Source organism: Carcharhinus amblyrhynchos, chromosome 4, assembly GCF_965287045.1.
Source record: "Carcharhinus amblyrhynchos chromosome 4, sCarAmb.v2.hapA, whole genome shotgun sequence".
Lineage (NCBI taxonomy): Eukaryota > Metazoa > Chordata > Chondrichthyes > Carcharhiniformes > Carcharhinidae > Carcharhinus > Carcharhinus amblyrhynchos.
In genome coordinates, this window is record NC_137327.1 from 28,266,295 (window position 1) to 28,287,827 (window position 21,533).

The 21,533-nt window shown below is 39.7% G+C and overlaps 2 protein-coding genes across 3 annotated transcripts in view; one reads left to right on the forward strand and one right to left on the reverse strand.

The window, feature by feature from the left end:
- cep89 (centrosomal protein 89) overlaps positions 1-21,533 on the forward strand; it is a 118,597-nt gene that overhangs the window by 85,239 nt on the left and 11,825 nt on the right. The gene's annotated exons all lie outside the window — the stretch shown is intronic.
- Positions 548-21,525, reverse strand: LOC145341886 (E3 ubiquitin-protein ligase RNF182). Of its 2 annotated transcripts, XM_080186910.1 has the most exons (4): positions 21,384-21,525; positions 11,185-11,347; positions 6,124-6,236; positions 548-3,794 (listed from the first exon to the last, which is right to left on the reverse strand). In XM_080186910.1, the coding sequence occupies exon 4, from the start codon at positions 3,784-3,786 to the stop codon at positions 3,061-3,063; it is 726 nt and encodes a 241-aa protein (XP_080043036.1). In that variant the 5' UTR covers positions 3,787-3,794; positions 6,124-6,236; positions 11,185-11,347; positions 21,384-21,525; the 3' UTR covers positions 548-3,060. The 2 variants fall into 2 exon arrangements, with proteins under 2 accessions (XP_080043036.1, XP_080043037.1); XM_080186911.1 differs by lacking the exons at positions 6,124-6,236; positions 11,185-11,347.

Consider the following 21,533-nt stretch of genomic DNA (forward strand, 5'->3'; position numbering starts at 1 on the left):
AATTTGTTTATTGGCATGTGGTAACTTAAAAGGAACAAGAGGTCTTTGAGGTAGTGACTCATCGCTATCTCTGAGTCAGAAGTTCCAGGTTCAAATCCTAATTCAGGACTTGATGCCCAAGGACGTTTGTTCATGACGTGACCAAACAGATTGAGGATCAACTTGTAAACTCTTCCAACAGGTGCTAAGAGCAGGAGAGATTCCTCATCTACTATGTGATGGCAGGAAATTTAAGCCTTGCCTATCACTATCCATAGCTCCAGGCTACAATATGGGTTGCATTGGGATTTTTGGGTTGCTGCAAAGTTTGCACAGGGAACTTTGTTACTTGCTTTTCAATATGTTGGTCAAGTAAGTGATATATGTATCCCAAACACATGATAATATGTAATATAAAAATGTCAAATAACATTTGACATTTGTTCTTTGTTAGGAAATTATGCACACAATCATCACAAGAAAGCCCTGTTTGTTTAGACTTTTCTTTATTAGAAAAAAATTGCTATTAAAAGCAGGTATTGTGAAAAAGCTATACCCTACAGAAAATGTTAACAATCCTAAACAATTAATTAGCAAGATTATGAACAAAATCTTTTTAAAACAAAAAAGTGCTGTGCAAGGTTATGGTGTTACATGAAAATCAACTGTTCAAACAAATCAACTGTTCAAAACTGGGGGTATAGCTTTTTTGTAGTATTTATACCTAGATTTGCTTTTTTTTTGAAAATGACTATTTATTTAGTAGGCATCAATGATTGTTTCTTGCCTTCCTGCCAATATTTTCCTGAACTTGAGAAATATTCATTTAAGTGTTGTGGACACAGATTGTAAAATAATATATGAAAGATCACTTATGTACATAGGATAAATAATTCCCATCTGATTCTGTTAGGTTGAAAAATCTTAACATTTGATTAATTGATCAACTGAGATGTGTGCACCGTTTGATCAAGCATGAGATCACTTAATTTTGCAGCTTGCGAATGTATATATAAGTGCTTATGGTAAAAATCAAGTACAAAATAGGCAGCTGCAAAACTATTTTTCTGATTTTTGAGGAACACCTTCATAATACTTTACCCTAATCCAAATTCCTCATTCGTGGAGTGAGAAGGATGTTCCAAGAATTCATTTATCAGCATCTCTGAAATTTACATAAATAGAACATAATATTATTGCTAAAAGTGGTATTCTTTACCAATCTAAAATATAGAAAATTAATTAGAAAAGTAGCTATTAAAAGTATTTTCTATTTTTTCCATCAAGGGCAAGTGCACACCATTTGGAAGTATTGCAGAAGTAAAATTTAAACCTAATGTGAAGCAAGCAATTCATTTAACAGTAAATCAGGGCTCAGGAACAGAGTAAGCCACTCAGCATCTTGATCTTGCTGTAGCCTGCTTTCAATTATATTCAATTGTGACTGATCTGTATCTCAACTCCGTCAACCCCCCTTTTTGTTCCATCTCCTTTGATACCTTAATGTAAAGTTGCAAAAATTTTTAAATCTATGTATTGAAACAAAGCATGTCATTAAGGGGAATGTGAGTAGCATCTTCTGTAGGCCAGGGGAGTCAGGATCAGAGGTGGCCGAACCTGCAATTTTGCATCACCAGCTGTCATGCTAGTTTGCTGCCGTAATGTTGACACAGAGCCATTTTTAAAGAGGCTGCAAGTGACGGGCAGGCAATTAAAGGGCTTAATAAGGCCTCTTATCCTGTTCTATGATTCCAGTCAATTTATGGAATTTGCACTTTGGCCCGAAACATGGTCAATACAGCAAGGTGGACTCGTGGCAGGAAAGGATAGGACTGATTAATCCAACAAGGGACCTCCCCATTGTATCCACGATAGCTGCTGGGCTGCAACTTTTTGTTCCATGTAGGGGTTGCCTTCCGTGACCAGTACCTGTGGCTGTTATAATTTTAAAAAAAGATCGATCTTCAGAGACACCATATTTCACCATTCACAAGTATAAAATGGTAGTCAGGTAAGTAGTGGAATTAAAGATCAACAAATCTCTCAGATTTATTGGTTTCCACTCCAGGATAATCGGGAGGTAGAGACTGAGTGTAGGGATAAAGGAAATGTTCTGTGGTGTTCTCCATGAATCCCTACCATAGCTCTAGCTTTTCACTATATATTAGTGACTTGGATGAAGGATTAGAGCATTATATATCAAAGTTTGCAGATGATATTAAGGTAGGAGATGCAAGAATTTGCAGTATGCCAGAGACTGACCAAGTGATTAAAATTCTAGCAGATCAAATTTGCTGAGGAGTGTGAAATCATCCAACTTGGTTCTGAGAAAGACATTGAGTTTTTTTAATAGTGAAAACTGTCGAGGAACAGAGTTTAACTATCCATGTGTACAAATCACTAACTGTTAGTGAACAGGTGAAAAATGCAAACATAAAGATGAACTGAATATTGACCTTTTTTGCAAAGCAGTTTGGAATACCGAAGTGAGAAAGTGATGCTTGTACAAAAGCCATCTCGAGTATGCATTCAATTTTGGGTACCACACCTTTGTACAGATATGTTGGCTTTAGATGGGGCACAGTATAGATTGACTAAGTTGATAATAGGGCTGAAAGGGTTAAATTATGAAAATAGATGTCGAAAACTGTTTGTATTCCTTTGAGTTTAGACAGTTAAGTGGTGGCCAAATCTGAAATAATGGGAAAAGATTAAAATGATAATACAATAGATAGAGAAATATCCTCTAATGTAGGATTCCAGGCTAAGAAGCATAATTTTGTGAAGCTTTTCTGTATGCAAATTGGCTCTAGTTTATTCTACATTACAACAGTGCCTATATTTAAAAGGTACTTAATCAGCTGTTAAGCTTTTTGAAAGGCACTGTAAAATTGCAACTCTTTAAAATTAGAGCTGGGATATTTAGGAGTGAAATCAGAAAGCATTTTCCCACACAAAAGATAATCAAAATTTGGAATGGTCTCCCCATAAGTCTGGATGCTTGGTCAATTGAATATCTGTTGTCACAAATGTTTTTTTTTGGGTATCCTGGCTGAATCCACGATTTTATTGTAGCGGCTGTTAGCTTCTGGATGAGCAATCACATATCCCCTGACAGAGGCACTGACAAAACCCATAGACCAAACAAACAGTCAGACTGGAAGGAACAAGGCTGACGCACACAATTCCAAGAGTCACTTTTTGGATTACCAGAAGATAAATTCCAAGTGGCAATGAACTGAAATAGAAGAAACCTAACAGCCACACAAGTATTCTTGGCACGCGGTTACAAATTTTAGAGAACACATCTTGATCAATCCTGCTTTGGGATGTAACAGACATGGTGTCAAGACTGTGATCTGCGTAATAGTCAGAGGTGGTACGTCTGTTTGGAGTCCTTGGGGAATTCCTTTGTACCTCCCTTATAGTAATGACTAAGCAGTTAGAAGAACCAAGAGTTGAACTGGAGGAGGTCAAGTTCTTTGGTGTTAAAACTACCTCTTTGCAACCTGAATTCCATGTTGTCCTGTCTCTTGCTGTGAGTTTGCACATGATATTTGTATCATCAGGGAGACTGGCAATTTCGTCTTCATGGACCTCTGTTTCATGGCGACAGAAGGGACAACTAATACAATGGGAGCCATCACTGATATCTAGGATTTTGTTCAGACATTTTGCACATACTCTGTGTAAACAGTCCAGGATCTTAGGCTTTCGGCTGTGTCCATTGTATTTTTGGTAACAGATTTTACATTCCAGATCAGTGCTTGAAATGCTCTTGTCTCCTTCTGTGTGAGAGCAGCTCATCTTTAACACTGGGGGGAAAAAAAGCCATATAATAGAAAAACAATTACATTGTAAAGAAACAAAACAAAGATTTATGCTCATTGGTTAAGAATAGAGACTTATCCACATTTAACCTTTTAAGTAAGCAATATATTCTGCTTATATACTTTAATTGGAAACTATGGCTTTGAACTTTGGCTGGTCTATTCTTGCTTCCCTACTCAGCACATTATTCTGTTCTTTGATTCTACTTTCCTTTTGAAGAAAATGGTGGAAGAGCCTGATTTGGGAGAAATAGTCTATGTTCCTAAAATAATACCTGTGCCAAAATAAATAATTAACGAGATGGCATAGCATGTCAGGTCGCACGTGGCTAATCAGAAGATGGACTGATCATCAGCATGGCTTGATTTGCACTAAGGTGACCCACCATCCCAGATTTTAGGCATTTGTTCTCGGATGTTTGCTGTTGGGATGTTGTTATGTTCCCTATTTTTGATGCATGATTTGCACATCAGATAGCATCACACATTTTCTGTCATCTCTACTCACAGCACTGTCCCCATAATCCTACCACCAACATCATTTTGTTCACCATACCATGTGTCCCTTAATTTCTTCCCCTAGAGCTTGTCACCCTGTTTGTAACATCATTTGTATTGTCTATTATCTGCTTAAAATATGTACTTGTATGACTCTGCTTAAAACATGTACTTGTATGATAAGCTAGGGTAACAAAATCATGCAATTAGAAAGGTAGTTTTATTTAATAATATGTCCTAATTTGAGATAACTTCATGTGTAGTACTACATTTAACCTCACAAGCTATTTAGTTTACTCGTATCAACTATTATTCATGTTTGGCTTGAATTTTATTTAAAAAGAAATAATTTTCAGTATTAAAGAAACTTAACTAATCGGTTCTACCAGTGAGCCTGGGTTTTACTTGCATCACATGCAATAGTACTGAAAATTCACTGCATTATATCTTGGTTTGAATTTGGTGATGATATGTCTGCATACCCAGATTGTCTAAATTCAAACTGAAGTAAATTTTTCCAATTCTATTTGAATAATTATATTTGTATATTCATATAAAATAGCAAAGTGCTGATTTCTCAAGCGCTGCTGTCTTTTTACTTGCAGGTATGTTTCAGACATGTCAGCTGAATATTGACATGGTCAGAAACCATTTTTTCAAATAGCAATGAATGTATAGTTTATTATTAGATTATTTTCTATCTGTCCATAAATAAGAAATTGAAAAGGCTTTAAGAATATTCATGTTTTTCATAATGTAGCTCAAGGATGGTGTGCAGTTTTGATGTTTACTTTATCTGGCCCGCCTTTTAAGATCACTGCTCAACTAATTATAGTGGGGATCCTGGTATTTTTAAATGCTTGTAAATCCCATGGACAAATTAGAAGTCAGTAAATTGTTTGCAAATGTAAGAATCTAGAAGGAACTGCCAAACTATATTTCTCTTGATTTAAGATTGTTTTGCACTTACAATTAATTGTAATAATTGATCTAGATGAATACACACCAAATGCAAGATTTTATCATTTGTTTGGTTTCTGCCAGGGCTGCTTGGCTCCAGGCATGATTACAGTCTTGATCCAACCATAGACATGAGCTGAATTCCAGAGATGGGATAGAATGACTGCCCTTAACATAGAGCCAGAATGTGAGCAAGTGTGGCACCAAGAAACTTGAGTGATGAATCAGCAGAAATAATGCCTATGCTTGCAGTCATGCCTGGAACTAAAGAAGATGGTTCTGGTGGTTGGAAGCCTATCATTTCAGCCCCAGGATATCCTCAGGGCAACTTTCCAGGCACAAATGTTTGCAGCTGTTTCATCAATTACCTTCCCTCTTATCATAAGATCAGAGAAGGGGCAGTACACAGTGAACAGTGTTAAATTTCTTTCACCATTTTACAGATAATGAAGCAATCCATGCCTGCAGGTTTCAAGATCTGGCCATCATCTAGGCTTGGCCTGATGAGTGGCAATTAAGATGTGCACCAGATAAGTATTAAGTGATGACCATCTCCAACAAGAGGGAGTGAAGTTAACTCAGCTTGACATTCAATGGCGTTGCCATCAAGTAAGGGGAAGCTAGATAATTACAAATAAGAAAAGTATACAAAATTACTCAGATAAGGTTTGATGATGTTGAGTGGGAGGAGATTCATTTAGAGGATAAAGATTGGCATAATGCATTTGGATTGTAAATTATTCTGTAAATTCTGTTAGTTCACTAATATTAACATATTGGGTGGAGGTCAGAATTGACCAGAAACAACTGGAATAGAAAAAGTCAAAGGCTGGATATTCTGCATCAAGTGGCTCACCTCACAACTCCCCAAAGCTTGTCTGCCATCTACAAGGCACAAGTTCGGAGTGTGATGGAATACTTTCCACTTGCTGGATGGGTGTAGCTGCAACGACAGTCTAAGCTCAATACCTTGCAGGGCAAAGCAATCCAATTAATTGGCACCTTAAAATCCATTCTTTCCTAGAGCTGCAAACAGAAATTAGTTTCCACAGCTGGATGGTACTGATGATTAAACATAGTAATGGCGTAGCTACCTTGGAATGAAAATCTGTAGTCCAAGACCAAGTCATGCAAAAATATAAAATTGTTATGAGCTCATATGCATTGAAAGCAAATATTAATATTCTTTGAAGATCTATAAAGAATGTGTAAACAATTCTAATGGCTTAAGCATGCTAAAATGTAGAGGATCATTACTATTGCCCGCACTTACGCAAGATATTTTAATGGTCCATTTTATAGTCTTTACCAGTCAGCTATTGATATTTGCAATTTAGGTACCAGCCAGACTCGGCTGCATTGATTTGCCTGTTCAACACTGATAGTTTTGTCTATGATGGAGCCGTGTGCGTGGTAAATACAGGCACAAACAAACAAAACAAACTTTTGCAAAAGTTAAACATGCATGTAGTGGTGAGGAAAGCATTGTCATATCCCCAAACCTCATATAAATTGAGATTAAATGAGCCTACAAAGCACTTGGGTGTTATGACACCATCCTGGATTTAGCTAGATGGAGTTTTTATCTTCCACTTTAATTATGTCCTAGCACGAGTGAAGGTGAGCTGTATATTTTGAGAATTGTATGCATGATTTGTTGTATTCTCATTTAATTCTGTAGAGTAGGGGGCGTGAGTATAGTTGGTGGCGTTACGGCAAATAGGGTCCAGGTGAAGGCTGGGATGAAAGCACTTTATCTGAATGCATGAAGCATTCGGAATAAAGTGGATGAGCTGGTGGCGCAGATCGACACAAATGGATACGATCTGGTGGCCATTACAGAGACGTGGCTGCAGGGTGACAGGGACTGGGAGCTGAATGTACAGGGCTATCAAGTGTTTAGGAAGGATAGGCAGGAGGGAAAAGGGGGGGGGGGGCGAAGCTCTGCTGATTAAGGACAGCATCACGGTGGTAGCAAGGGATGATATTGGAGCCAAGGAGCAGAGGGTGGAATCGTTGTGGGTGGAGATTAGGAACAGCAAAGGGAGGAAGACGCTGGTGGGTGTTGTCTATAGGCCCCCGAATAATGATCTGGAGGTGGGGCGGGCTGTTAACACGCAAATAAGTGCGGCGTGCAGGAATGGGACGGCCGTAGTTATGGGGGATTTCAATCTGCATATTGATTGGTCAACCCATGTTGGACGCGGGAGGCTCGAGGAAGAGTTCTTGGAATGCTGCCGGGATAGTTTCCTCGAACAGTGTGTGTTGGAGCCGACGAGGGAGCGAGCTATCTTGGATCTGGTGCTATGTAATGAGGCGGGTAGAATTTGGGACCTTGCGGTGAAGGATCCTCTTGGGGAGAGTGATCATTGTATGGTGGAGTTTCTGGTGCAGATGGAGGAGGAGAAAGTGAGTTCCCGGACACGCATACTTTGTTTGAATAGAGGGGAGTACGGTAGGATGAGAGAAGATTTGGCGAATGTGGACTGGGGGAGCGCGTTGGAGGGAGGGTCTGTTGAGGAGCAGTGGAGGATCTTTAAGGAGATCTTTCTTGGTGCTCAGCAGAAATTTATTCCAATGGTCAAAAAGGACCTTAGGACGAGAGGCAATAAGCCGTGGATAACGAAGGAGGTGAAGGAAAGTGTTAAACTAAAAGCGGAGGAATTTAGAGTAGCTAAGAGTAGTGGGCGAGAAGAGGATTGGGAGAGGTTTAAATGTCAACAAAGATTGACAAAGAAGTTGATAAAGAAGGGTAGGAGAAACTATGAAGCTGGGCTAGCGCTTAATATAAAAAAGGATAGCAAGAGTTTTTATAAATATATAAAAAGGAAGAGGCTGGCTAGGGTGAATGTTGGTCCTTTAGAGGATGAGAAAGGGGACCTAGTGGTAGGGGATGGGGATATGGCTAAGGTATTGAATAACTTTTTTGTTTCTGTCTTCACGGAGGAGGACGTGAATAATTTGCCGGGTGTTAGAGATGGAAAGGTGGTAGGACTGGAGGGTCTTAATGACATTACTGTTACTAGAGAGGCGGTGCTCGACAGACTGGAGGGGCTGATTGTGGATAATTCCCCAGGACCGGATGGAATGCATCCGAGGGTTCTGAAAGAAATGGCGGAGGTGATAGCAGATGCCTTGGTGGTTATTTTCCAGACGTCGCTGGATTCCGGGGAAGTGCCGGATGATTGGAAAACGGCTAATGTTACGCCGCTGTTTAAGAAGGGTGCCAGGCAAAAGGCGGGGAATTATAGGCCGGTTAGTTTAACGTCTGTGGTAGGTAAAATGTTAGAATCCGTCATTAAGGAGGAAATTGCGAGGCATCTTGAAGGGAATTGCTTGATAGAGCAGATGCAGCACGGTTTCATTAAAGGGAATTCGTGTCTGACAAATTTACTGGAGTTCTATGAGGATGTGTCTAGGGCGGTGGATAGAGGAGAGCCGGTGGATGTGGTCTTTCTAGATTTTCAGAAGGCGTTTGACAAAGTGCCTCACAAGAGGTTATTGCAGAAGGTCGAGGGCCATGGAGTTGGGGGTAGGGTGTTAGCGTGGATAGAGGATTGGTTGTCAAATAGGAGGCAGAGAGTGGGGGTCAATGGGTGCTATTCGGATTGGCGGATGGTGACTAGTGGAGTGCCCCAGGGGTCGGTGCTGGGGCCTCAGCTTTTTACCGTTTATATAGATGATCTGGAGGAGGGAACCGAGTGTAGGGTGTCGAAATTTGCTGATGACACCAAGATTGGGGGAACGGCAAATTGTGCGGAGGGTGTGGAGAGTCTGCAGAAGGATCTAGATAGGCTGGGCGCATGGGCCAGGAAATGGCAAATGGAATTTAATGTTGGCAAGTGTGAGGTGGTCCACTTTGGTAGGAAGAATGATAGGAAGGACTATTACTTACGTGGCGAAAAACTGCAGCAGGCGACGGTGCAGAGGGACCTCGGGGTCCTTGTGCATGAGTCGCAAAAACCCAGCTTGCAGGTGCTGCAGGTGTTCAGGAAGGCGAATGGGATGCTGGCCTTCATAGCGAGGGGGATTGAATATAAAAGTAGGGAGGTCTTGCTGCAGCTGTATAGGGCATTGGTGAGACTGCAAGTGGAGTACTGTGTGCAGTTTTGGGCGCCGCACCTGCGCAAAGATATTTTGGCCTTGGAGGGAGTGCAGAGGAGGTTTACTAGGCTGATACCGGAGTTGAGGGGGTTGAGCTATGAGGAGAGGCTGAATAAACTGGGCTTGTACTTGTTAGAGTTTAGAAGAATGAGGGGAGATCTCATTGAGACGTATAAGATGATGAATGGGATGGATAGGATAGAGGTGGAGAGACTCTTCCCGCTCAAAAAAGACAGTAGGACTAGGGGGCACAGCCTCAAGATAAAAGGGGGGCGGTTTAGAACGAAGTTGAGGAGGAACTTCTTCACTCAAAGGGTGGTGAATCTCTGGAATTCTCTGCCCGTTGAAGTGGTGGAGGCTGCTTCGCTAAATATTTTTAAGACGCGGGTTGATGGGTTTTTGATAAGAGAGGGGATTAAGGGTTATGGGGAGAGGGCGGGAAAGTGGAACTGAGCAGCGACAGATCAGCCATGATCTTATTGAATGGCGGGGCAGGCTCGAAGGGCTAGATGGCCTACTCCTGCTCCTATTTCTTATGTTCTTATGTAACAGTTGCATTATGGTGCAGACAAATGATGTTTTGGTACGTTATCCACATACAAAGCTGAACAATGTGACCTTGGATTAATAGTCTAGCTGCTAGTATTCTTTATTAGGAGAGTTTGTTTTAAATCCAGGTTCACCCCCTAGAATTAGAAGAGATTAAATCACCTGGTGAAAAATTATAGAAGTTTCATTTAAATATTGATGTCTCAGAAATAATTGTAGGGTTAGATTTTTACAGTCACTCTTATGGCTAGTAGTAGTGATGATGAGAAAAGTTTGCATGAGAAACAAGGGCAATGCTATGTTTCGTAACTAAATATATCTTGTTTCTCTCCAAATTTAAAGTGGAGAATGACTGCAGATTTTGTAGCATTTGAAAAATAAAGCTATAGATCTAATGTTTTAGGTTTCTCTCAGCGCCTAAGATTATTCGTATTTTAAACCCCTTCTATATATAAAAAAAAATGTACATGGGCACAAAGCTTCTACATGTTATAATTTTTGAGTAACACTTGTATACCAACATTTATGTTGAATGAAAGGCTTAGGCCTGAATCTTGCACTTGTCAGGCATGTGTGATTGGCAGGCCCAGACATGATGTGCAGTTCCCTGTGTGAATGGACCCTGACTGCCATTTCATGCTGGCTGGCCAATTAACTGACAGCCAGTGTGAAACAACCACTGAGAAAGGCTCAATGCTGCCAGGGTGATACGGAATAAGGGCAGGCACCGAGTGAAGTGAGAGTGGGCATTTCCACTGAGCTCCCTGAAGGCTGACAGCTGATGTGGAGTTGCCTCCAAGAGCAGCAATACTGTATAAATGAAATTAACTCCAAGAAATGCTGCAAATTGTATCCACACCAAGTTCAAGCACCTGACAGCAGACTTCATATAGTACCTCAGTCCTCAAACATCTTTTATATCAACTCAGACCCATCTTGGAATGTCTTTATTGCGAAAACATGAAGGCCAATTGGCAGATTGGCCTGTCCACCAACCGTAAAAGTTGATGGGCCACCTAAAATTGCCATCAGTTGCTGTCTCAATGGGCTTAATTACGTGCATAATTATTGGCAGACACACTTAAAATACCCGCGTACTCCCAAAAACTGCAATGTAGTGTGTGATCCTGACCTTGGAATTAATTCAGTTATTTATCACCCCAATCCAATCATTCAAAATGTGCCATCTTTTCTCAGTAATTGAAATTTCTATTCTTCAATTTCTAATGTCCAAAATGCAGTTTCAAACAAAAATATTTTTTACCTTGCAGTAGTAGTTTGGACCCGTCAACCAAATTTAAGCTTTCTGAGCATGTATAGTTTGCAGAACTTCCCAGAATGTAGTCTGCACATCAACATGACTTGAAAGGTAGAAAGTGTATCCTTCAGCTACAAGCATTTGAGAATTGTTTTTCTTTGACAAAAACCTGTGAACAAAACTGGAGATTGAATTCACAGAGCTTTTTCAAACAACCTTGGATTTGAGAACAAAATGCTGTGTTCTGAAAAGGATGACTCCAACAGACAACACCGGCACATCGAGCAGTTTGAATCGAGATACTACATGCTAAGTATGGGTCAAACAGTCACCTATTCAGCCTGAATAGCATTTTTTAACAAAACTTCAGAGGGTGCCCATTCAAGTTTTTCAGTTTACTTCTTAACTTGACAGATTTTCCATTTTCAGGCTTTTCTAACTGAAAGTGCAGGATAATTACAGTTCAGGAAGTCTTCTTGGTTAGTCTTAGTTCATTCATTGACAATATTTTCTCCTATTGAAGCATCCAGTTGTTTTTAAAATAATTGTGGCGTTCTCAATTTTATCCAGAGTTCACTCCTATCCAAAAGCTGTACCATGCATTGATCACTCTTTGCTGTACAATTAGATCACCATTTTGGGCCCCTCTAACCCCGACACATCTGTTTCTAAAATCTTCTTGGAATTGCGCATCATTGGCAAAGCCAATATTTATTACTTATGATCAGTGAGGCCTGAAGTTTTCCAGACATTGACCTCATTTCAGTATGCTATGCAGTATGAAGAATCCATTGTTAAGACATCCCGAGTGACAGCCACTATTAGGGTCACAATGCCCTTCACATAACTGTGAGTCATAGAGGTTTACAACATAGAAACAGGCCCTTTGTCCCAACTTGTTTATGCTGCTCTTGTTTTTTTTTAAAACCCCTAAACTAATCCCAATTGCCTGCATTTGGCCCATATCCCTCTATACCCATTGTACCCATGTAACTATCTAAATGCTTTTTAAAAGATAAAATTGTACCCGCCTCTACTATTACTTCTGGTAGCTTGTTCCAGATACTTACCACCCTCTGTGTGGAAAAAATTGCCCTTCTCGACACTTTTGTATCTCTCCTCTTTCACCTTAAACCTAGTTTTAGACTCCCCTACCTTTGGGAAAAGATAATGACTACCTATCTTGTCTATGACCCTCGTTATTTTATAGACCACTATAAAGTCACCCCTTAGCCTCCTAGCTGCTCCTTAGCTGCAGAGAATAAAGTCCCAGTCTATTCAGCCTCTCCTTATAACTCAATCCATCAAGTCCCAGTAGCATCCTAGTAAATCTTTTCTCATTCTCTCTAGTTTAATAATATCCTTTCTATAATAGGGTGACCAGAATTGCACACAGTATTCCATGTGTGGCCTTACCAATGTCTTGTATATTGTTCAATAAGATGACCCAACTCCTGTATTCAGTGTTCTGATCAATGAAACCAAGCATGCCATGTGCCTTCTTCATCACTCTGTCCACCTGTGACTCCACTTTCAAGGAGCTATGAACATGTACCCGTAGATCTTTGTTCTATGACTCTTCCCAATGCCCTACCATTAACGGAGTAAATCCTGCCCCGGTCTAATCTACCAAAATGCATTACCTCGCATTAGTCTAAAATAAACTCCAGCTGCCATTCGCCAGCCCACTTGTCTAATTGAGCAAGATCCTGCTGCAATTGGAGATAACCTTCTTCACTGTCCACCATGCCACCAAGCTTGGTGTCATCTGCAAACTTACTAACCATGTTCCCTATATTCTCATACAAATCATTAATATAAATGACAAATAACAGTGGGCCCAGCACTGATCCTTGAGGCACACCACTGGTAAGAAGTCTCACAACACCAGGTTAAAGTCCAACCAGTTTATTTGATAGTAAACCCACAAGCTTTCGGAAGCACTGTTCCTTTGTCAGGTGTGTGGAAGGTTCTGATCAGAGAAGGGCATATAAAGGCACACCATCATGCACATCCACATCATGCAACACTGCTGGTCACAGGCCTCCAGTTTGAAAAACAACTCTCTACAACCACCCTCTGGCTTCTGTCAAGAAGCCAATTTTGCATCCATTTAGATACTTCACCCTGTATCCTGTGAGATTTAACTTGTGCAATAGCCTACCATGCACTACCTTGTCAAAGGATGGGGCCTGGATCAGGCTCTAGTTGGCTTTACAGCAGAAAAGAATATGTGCTGTAGTCTATGGCAGACTGTCATGCTGATAACCTAGTGCTCTCATTCTGCTTTTTTCTCTCCCTGGATTGTGAGATGCAGGTGTTCCTCTTGTGTAAAGAGCATCAATGACCTCTAATACTGTAAATTGGGAATTGTTGCTGATTTCACCTGCTAAAGCATGAAAAAACCCTGTGTGATTAAAAGTTGAGGATCATTATGACCTTGGCAGACACTGCTGTTCAAATCCTGGCAGCAGGTTACATTTCAGTTGTAGCATTCTTGTGAAGCAAAGCCACCTCATGCGTTGCTCCAAAGTAAAGTTAATGTAGGAAAGGTGCTTGCTGAATAGAATACCCACTGTGGGTAAGTCATCATGCGTAAAATGTTATTATCATCCATCCTTTTGTAGCAGCAGCTACTCATTACTATTGTTCGCTGATCTCTTCTTCCAACCTCAAAGGCAGCACTTTTAAATCACCTAGGACTACAAAGAAGGCAGCGGTAGCAGTGCAACACCAGCAAAATCATCATCTCAACATTCAGTGAACTCACCACAGTCACTAAACAAATCTGAAAACTCCCTGAAGTTGAGCAACAACCTGAAATGATAACAACTATCTAAAAGTTGTATGATCCCTTTAAATAATGCTGTTAAAGAGTTCTTTCATCTTGTTAGTGTCACAGTTGCCAAGTGATTTTAGCAAATTGAGTGCTGAAGCATACCAGAATTAGTAAAGGGCCATCAAAGAAGTGTAGGACCCTAAATTGTATTTGGGTTTTAGTATTTTTCATAACTGTGAGGTTAGGCTGCCTAAGGAAATGCTGAGCAAAATGGCAGGCAGAACACTTTTTGCCTGGTATATTGGAGGTTTAGGAGGCTATTTAACATTCAAAAAATTGATGCAGCCCAATCATATTTCTAGGGGTAAGCTTCTTCAGTCTCTTGGAATAATTTGAATATCTGGCACTCAGAGTTTAGTCTTGTGGTTGTTCTTGACATTACCTCAAATGCTTAAGTCTCTCCTTTGTGCTTTGATCATCAGGACTGGATACAATGCTCCAGACTTGCTCGCTATTGAATTTGATTAATACTTTTGCTGACTTTTGTTCTACTCTTTTGCCTAAAATTCAGTACTCTGGTAGCTCTGCTGAATGCTGTTGTCTATTGCATGAATGTAGTGGTTGTAATTGCAACTTTTGTGACTGGATGAGAAATGGGTGATGGCAAATCAACAGCTCACTTATACTTGCCCTGATTTTCTTTTCCATTCAGGTCAATGACATATGGAGTCATGAAGTGCTTATGCATTACATTTACCAGCTATGACTCAAAACCACTTGGGATTTTCTAAATTATTAGAGGTTAATTAAAGTCACCTATTAAAACAACTTTTCTGTGTGATATTTTTCAAACACCTTTCCTGTCTCTTCATAGAACAGAAGAGTCAAACTACTGGTAATTTTATTATGTGGGCCTGTTCTGATATCCTGACACTTGATGCAAACCACATTAGCAGAAGTTATTAAAATGGAAGTAGATGAAGTAGATTATATTGCCAAATATTTATATTTAGATATACTTCAATCAAACCCTTATTTTTCAAATGGCTTTCTGCAACTTGATTCATACTCTGATGATTATTCTGCATTCATGCCCATGTGTAGTAAAAGTAGCTTAAATTTTTGAATTGTGGATGGTTTTAAAAATGTGAACATGATCCCTTTTATGGTACTTCTCTGGTAGACAATTGATTGCTTTGTTTTATTCACACGTGCAAAGGTATTGAAATATAACCTTCAGGTGATTATACTATCAGGCGATCCCTTAAGATTAAAAAAAAAGGATTTTGACAAATTATTAAATACTTGAGTGTTCATATATATTGGAATTAACTTTTTATAACATGAACTATAACTGTAAGGTTGGTGCAGTGTTTGCCTTGAACAGGCCCCATGCAATCATTTAGAACCCCTTTGCTAGATCTGAATGGAAATATTGGTCTGATCTGGTGCAACAGATCTTTGACTAGTTTCTGAGACCAATACTGAGTGCCTTAAATCCAAATATATGTAATTGTTATTGTTTCAAAAGCCAGTCCAAACTTTCTTGATCTGAAGGAAATGATGAGTCAGATGTTGCCACAGTTCTGACTTACAGTGCAGTGCCCTGGGTCCAGCTGCTATCATTCCCTGTGACCTCCAAGTAAGTCATGGAATTCTGTGGCTGTTTAATAAAGTGGGGACCTTAATGATTGCCTACATTTGAGTTCAAGTTTTGACCCTGCGGTGAGCATTAGTAGCTTTGTTTAAATCTAGCTTGTTGTGTATTTCACTTTGCTGCTTCAATTGTCAATTTATCAGGCAAATATGCTCAATTGCTTTATCATTGTCTACAATTATTCTTAATCACATAACACTGGCCATCAGGTTAGCTTGGATTTTTTTCGTATTAGAGATGTCTCAATAGAAGAGTTTTATCTACCTGCCAAATGGCCCTGGCCACACACCCCCTTTTCTGGTCAGTCTCTTGGTGTTCATGGATCTAGGGAATTCCACGGTCATTGTATATTTGGGTATGATCAAAACTATGAATACATAGAACATAGAAAAACTACAGCACAAACAGGCCCTTTGGCGCACAAGTTGCGCTGATGATATCCATACCTACTAGACTTAGCTATAACCCTCAATTCTATTAAGCTCCATGTACTCATCCAGAAGTCTCTTGAAAGATCCTATTGAATTTGCCTCCACCACCACTGACAGCAGCCGATTCCACTCGCCCACCACCCTCTGAATGAAAAACTGACCCCTGATATCTCCTCTGTACCTACTCCCCAGCACCTTAAACCTGTGTACTCTTGTAGCAACCATTCTAGCCCTTGGAAAAAGCCTCTGAGAATCCACCTGATCTATACTCTCAACATCTTATACACTTCTATCAGGTCACCCCTCATCCTTCGTCTCTCTAAGGAGAAAAGACCGAGCTCCCTCAACCTACCTTCGTAAGGCATACCACCCAATCCAGGCAACATCCTTGTAGATCTCCTCTGCACCCTTTCAATAGCTTCCACATCCTTCCTGTAATGAGGCGACCAGAACTGAGCACAGTATTCCAAGAGAGGTCTGACCAGGGTTCTATAAAGCTGCAACATTATCTCCTGACTCCTAAACTCAATCCCTCGATTGATGAAGGCCAGTACACCATACGCCTTCTTAACCACATCCTCTACCTGTGAGGCCGATTTAAGAGTCCTGTGGACCTGGACCCCAAGGTCTTTCTGATCCTGTACACTGCTAAAAGTCTTGCCGTTTATTATACTTCTTCATACCATTTGATGATGGGATAATACAATAATAATACAATACCATTAGTTGGCCCACAGAGTGGAGAAAGCACAAAACAGATGGTCAATTAATGACATTGATTGGAAGCAGACTGCTTAAAAGAAGTCAGTGGGCTGTTTTGTATGAAGCTGCATCAGAATGGTGCTCATTAATCAGTTGGAAATCCCAAGGATCATTACTATGAGCATTGCTATTTGGAATAGTGAATGAGGAGGTTGCTATGATACTGGATGGGCTAAAAATTGACAAAGAGGAGGTTTTAGAAGGCTGGCTGTAAAGTTTATATATATCTCCAGGACCAGATGGGAAACGTCCAAAAATGCTGAAGGGGAGAAAGGGTGGAATTTGTGAAGGGACCTCCGATCATCCTATGATATGGGGGTGGTGCTGGAGTGCTAAAGAAGTGCAGATGTTAAACCCTTAATCAAGAAAGGATGCAAGGATGAACCAAGAGGCCAATTATTTTAATCTTGGTCGTGGAAAAGCTTTTAGAAACAATAATGCAGGACAAAATTAGCTGTCACTAGGACAACTGTAGATCAGTTAAGGAAAGCCAGCATGGATTTCTTAAATTTGTTTAACTAACTTGATTGAGTTGTTTGAGGTAACAGTGAGAGTTGATGTATATATGGATTTTCAAAAGGCATTGATAAATGTGTTTTAATCCAGTCAGGAAGCTCCAGGGTGAACATGTGGGTAGTGAGGTCTCGTGAGAGGTGCAGGAACAGTAGAGTCTAGTGAGCAGGGAGCATAGGGCTTCAGGATAGTGGAAGGCTGAGACTGGAGCAAAGCCAACAACAACTATCAGCGAGTTTGACATTACCAGTCAGACCTAACCCCAGAATTCTAGTTAATAGAGAATTTCTGTTGGAAGAGTACCGAATAATAGACCTTTTACTATAATGGGCTTACTAGCAAATTTGATGAAAATGGAATAAAAGCGACACTGGTATATGGATATGAAGTTGGCTGAATGACCAGAAATCAGTTTGGACTGGGGGCAGCTCCTCAATGAATCAGTACTATATCCATGATTTTCTTGTTATAAATTATTAAATTGGACTTTGATACAAAGGGCATAATTTCAAAATTTCCAGATGATTGACAACTTGGAAAAAAATGTGAACTAAGCATGGAATCACTATGGGCTTCTAGAGGATATAGACAATGATGGAGTACAGGGACATGTAGCAGATGGAATTTAATACAGAGAAGTGCGAAGTGGTACATTTTGGCAGAAAGAAAAGGAGGCAAAACAAAATTGAGGGCGCAATTTTAAAGGAGTGCGACAGCAGAGAGACACGACTGTACAAATCGTTGAAGATTGCAGGGCAAGTTGAGAATGTCATTAAAAAGGGATGCGGCATTCTGAGCTTTATAAATAGAAGCAGAGAGTACAAAAGCAAGGAGTTTAAGATGAACCTTTCGAAAACACTGGTTCAATCTCAGCTGGAGTATTGCATTCATTTCTGGGCACTTTGGAATCTCAATCATTGAGTCCATACAGGAGAGTAATCAAAAGACTTCTGAATACTGGGATATGGGTATAGTGCAGGAAAGTGGCATTGAGGTAGATGATGATCATGATCTAATTGAATGGCAAAGCAGGTTCGAAGGCTGAATGCCTTACCCATGCTTCTGTGTACCTCTGGATGATGTGAAGGCTATAGAGGGAGTGCAGAAAAGATTTACAAAACTGGTTCTGGGGTGAGGAACTTATTGGATAGATTGGAAAACCTGGGATTGTTCACCTTAGAGAAGCAAAGATTGAGAGGAAATTTGATGGAGGTCCTCAAAATTATGAGGACAGATAGAGGGAAACTTCCTGGTGGCTGATGAGTCTAGAACCAGAGGACATAGATTGACAAAAGAACAAATGGCAACATGAAGAAAAATCTTTTGTATCTGAGATGCACAACTCAGAGTCTGGTGTTGTAGCTGTACTGACGCAGCTAGTTCTGGGGCACCAGTCCTCAATACAATTGCTGGAATATTCTCAGGGCACATAACTTTTTTAGTCTCCATTGCCTGCGGACGTTACTTGATGTCACACAAAGTGAATTGATAGTACCACTCCGGCAGATCAAATGGCTTCCTTCAGTGCTGAAACCATTCTATGATTCTACATGGGGATGAAGACAAAGGGTCAAGATTTGCTGATGACGCTATAATGTGGGGGGTGAAATTGAACAAGGGCAGATTAGGTATAGAAGAATCTGAATAGATTAGGAAATTGAGCTGCGCAATGATAAATTCAGTATGGAGTTAAAATTGGAACTGTAAACTAAACGTTAGTCAACTACACAGCATAAGGAAGGTGAAGAAGTGTTAACAGATTGTTGCAACTATCTGCATGATGCAGCAGCATCTGATAAAGTGAATGGGATTTTGGATTGTATAATACACTGAATGAGAATGTAAATTGCAGAATGTAATATTGAGTCCATGCAAGCCAAATACCACATGAGCTTCTGGTCATCATTGCAAAAAGGCTATTATGATATTGGAACAGGGGCAGCGAAGAGTTATTCTTGGCATCAGGCACCTGAGCAGTAACAGAGATACTGAAGAAGTTGAATTTACTTCCACGTTAGAAGAGAACATTGTAAGGGTATCTTATTTAAGCATTCAAGTTCCTTAAAGATATAAATGAATTGCATCCTGAGAAACTATTTACTCCATGACTAGAGGGCAGGGCTTGGAATGGAGTATAAAAAGGATAAGATTTGTTATAGCTAGTTCACACATATTGGGTTGAATTTTGATGTGATCACTTTCAGTGGGTGGGAGGCAGGCAGAGCAGAACTGCTAACCCCAGTCCATTTTCATGTTCATGAGTTTTGCTGACAATTTGTTAGTACTTTTGAAGTGGGATATTTGGCAGCTCCACCATGGAGCAGAGCTGTGCCAGGGGAGTAAAGTGGGCCATAGAGATTGGGCATCTGAGCTGTAGGAACTGACTTTGTAGGATCTGGAGCAGCATTAGAAAATTGTTTGGAATGGACTGGCCATGGAAACAATTACAGTTGATGACAATTTTAAGAGATAGTTGAATGGGTATTTGGGGAGAAGATCATTTGTGGTATATAGTTAGTAGTGTAATGTTGAAACATGAGAGTGCATAGAATGGCCAAAAAGGAATTTTCTGGTCCTGCAAATTCTTATTTCTTTTGACTCTATTGTCGCACACTCACCTTTGAATTGGAAGTCCATTTCAAAGACTTGGGACACAAAATCCTGGCTGCTATTTCAGTGTCGTATTGTGGGAGTGCTGCACTGTTGCAGGTGCTGTCTTTTGGATAGCCGTGACACTATTTGAAGAAAAACAGGTGCCCTCAACTACCTGAATTCTCAACCTAGGTAAACCTGTTAAACTGACAATACTACGAAAAACATGGTATAGTAACTTAAATCTTTGCTGCTTGTGGGTGTTGTATTTCCCTGCATTACAACTATGATCATGCTTGAAAAATATACTTCATTCGTTGTGAAGCACTGAATTGCCCTGAGGGTTGGAAATTGTTCTTTATAAATTCTTTATCGCTACTGAAATGTAATTTTTAATATAAAATCACTGCTGTCTTTTTACCATTTTGCACTCTTTGGGGATTGCAATCAACCCTAGGTTAGAGCTATTAAATTATCTTTGACTCTCGTTTTCTTTTTCATTGATCATGAGGAGGCAGCCTTCAAGTGGCATGACCTAAAGCATGGTCTTCGTTTTGTTCCTTTGAAAAATCTCTTCCTTTTAAGTAGCGCTCCAACCAATGTCGGAATTGAGAATTAGGTGAACTCACTCAAATGAGGCAAATCTGTTTTAAAAAAAAACAGCTCATAGCTTTTTGACCTTCCGTTTGATGCATTTCAGTTCAGTTTGTTCACAGTTGTTCCTTTACCAAGACCACTTAACAGTACAAGAGCTAAAAGAGACCCAAATCAAGTTAACTGGTGTTTTCATTGTTCCTAATTATTTTTATGTGGCTACCTTATTACATAACAATGCGTAATTGTTTGTAGTTTGTGATAGTGCTTGGTGTCTGCATCTCACCAGAGAGCAAATTGTATAGGGTCAGTTCCATATATGTGGATTCAGCCTTGTTGGGGACAGATCTCAAGGAATATATCAATATGATGCATTCATCATGAGTTTGAATATACAATTTTAAATGATAAATAAACATTATAAGTATTAGCATTTTTGTTGCATTCTTTCATGATAGGAAGTTTGAATTCTGTAGAATGTAGACTTTAAGTATTAAACTTTAATGAAACGAAAACATTTTAATTTTTAATCTGAAACCCTAATGGTTTTATTACACTTTCATCAGTAATATTCAATCTGCATAAAAGCAGCAATGCATTTTTTGAAATGATTTTATTTTTGATGTATCTATTCTATCTAATTTTATTTCTATATAATGTACCAAAATCATACATTGTATTACAGACACAGCAAGGCAAACAAATCACCACCATAAATGCTTCTATATAACAGTTTGTGGAAAACAATAATGTTTAAACCTGAAAAGATTAAAGTAAACAAGTTTAAAGAAAGATACTGGATTTAGTTACATTATGAAATCTTTGTTGGCTAAACACTTCAGTGTGAATATCTTATTTAAAATAAAAAAAGACATACCTGATTGTGCCTTAATCACCTTCAAAAGCTTTCATTTCAGACTGGGAAATGTTTTTCCATGGGCAATCCACAGGCCAGTAGTTTATCATTGTATAAGCACTTGCTGTGCAGCAATGAATTAACAGTAACAGTATCATGCTATTCACACAG

Coding starts and splice junctions, on each gene's coding strand:
- LOC145341886 (XM_080186911.1), bottom strand. CDS start 3,786: ATGAGCTGCTCTCACACAGAAGGAGACAAGAGCATTTCAAGCACTGAT.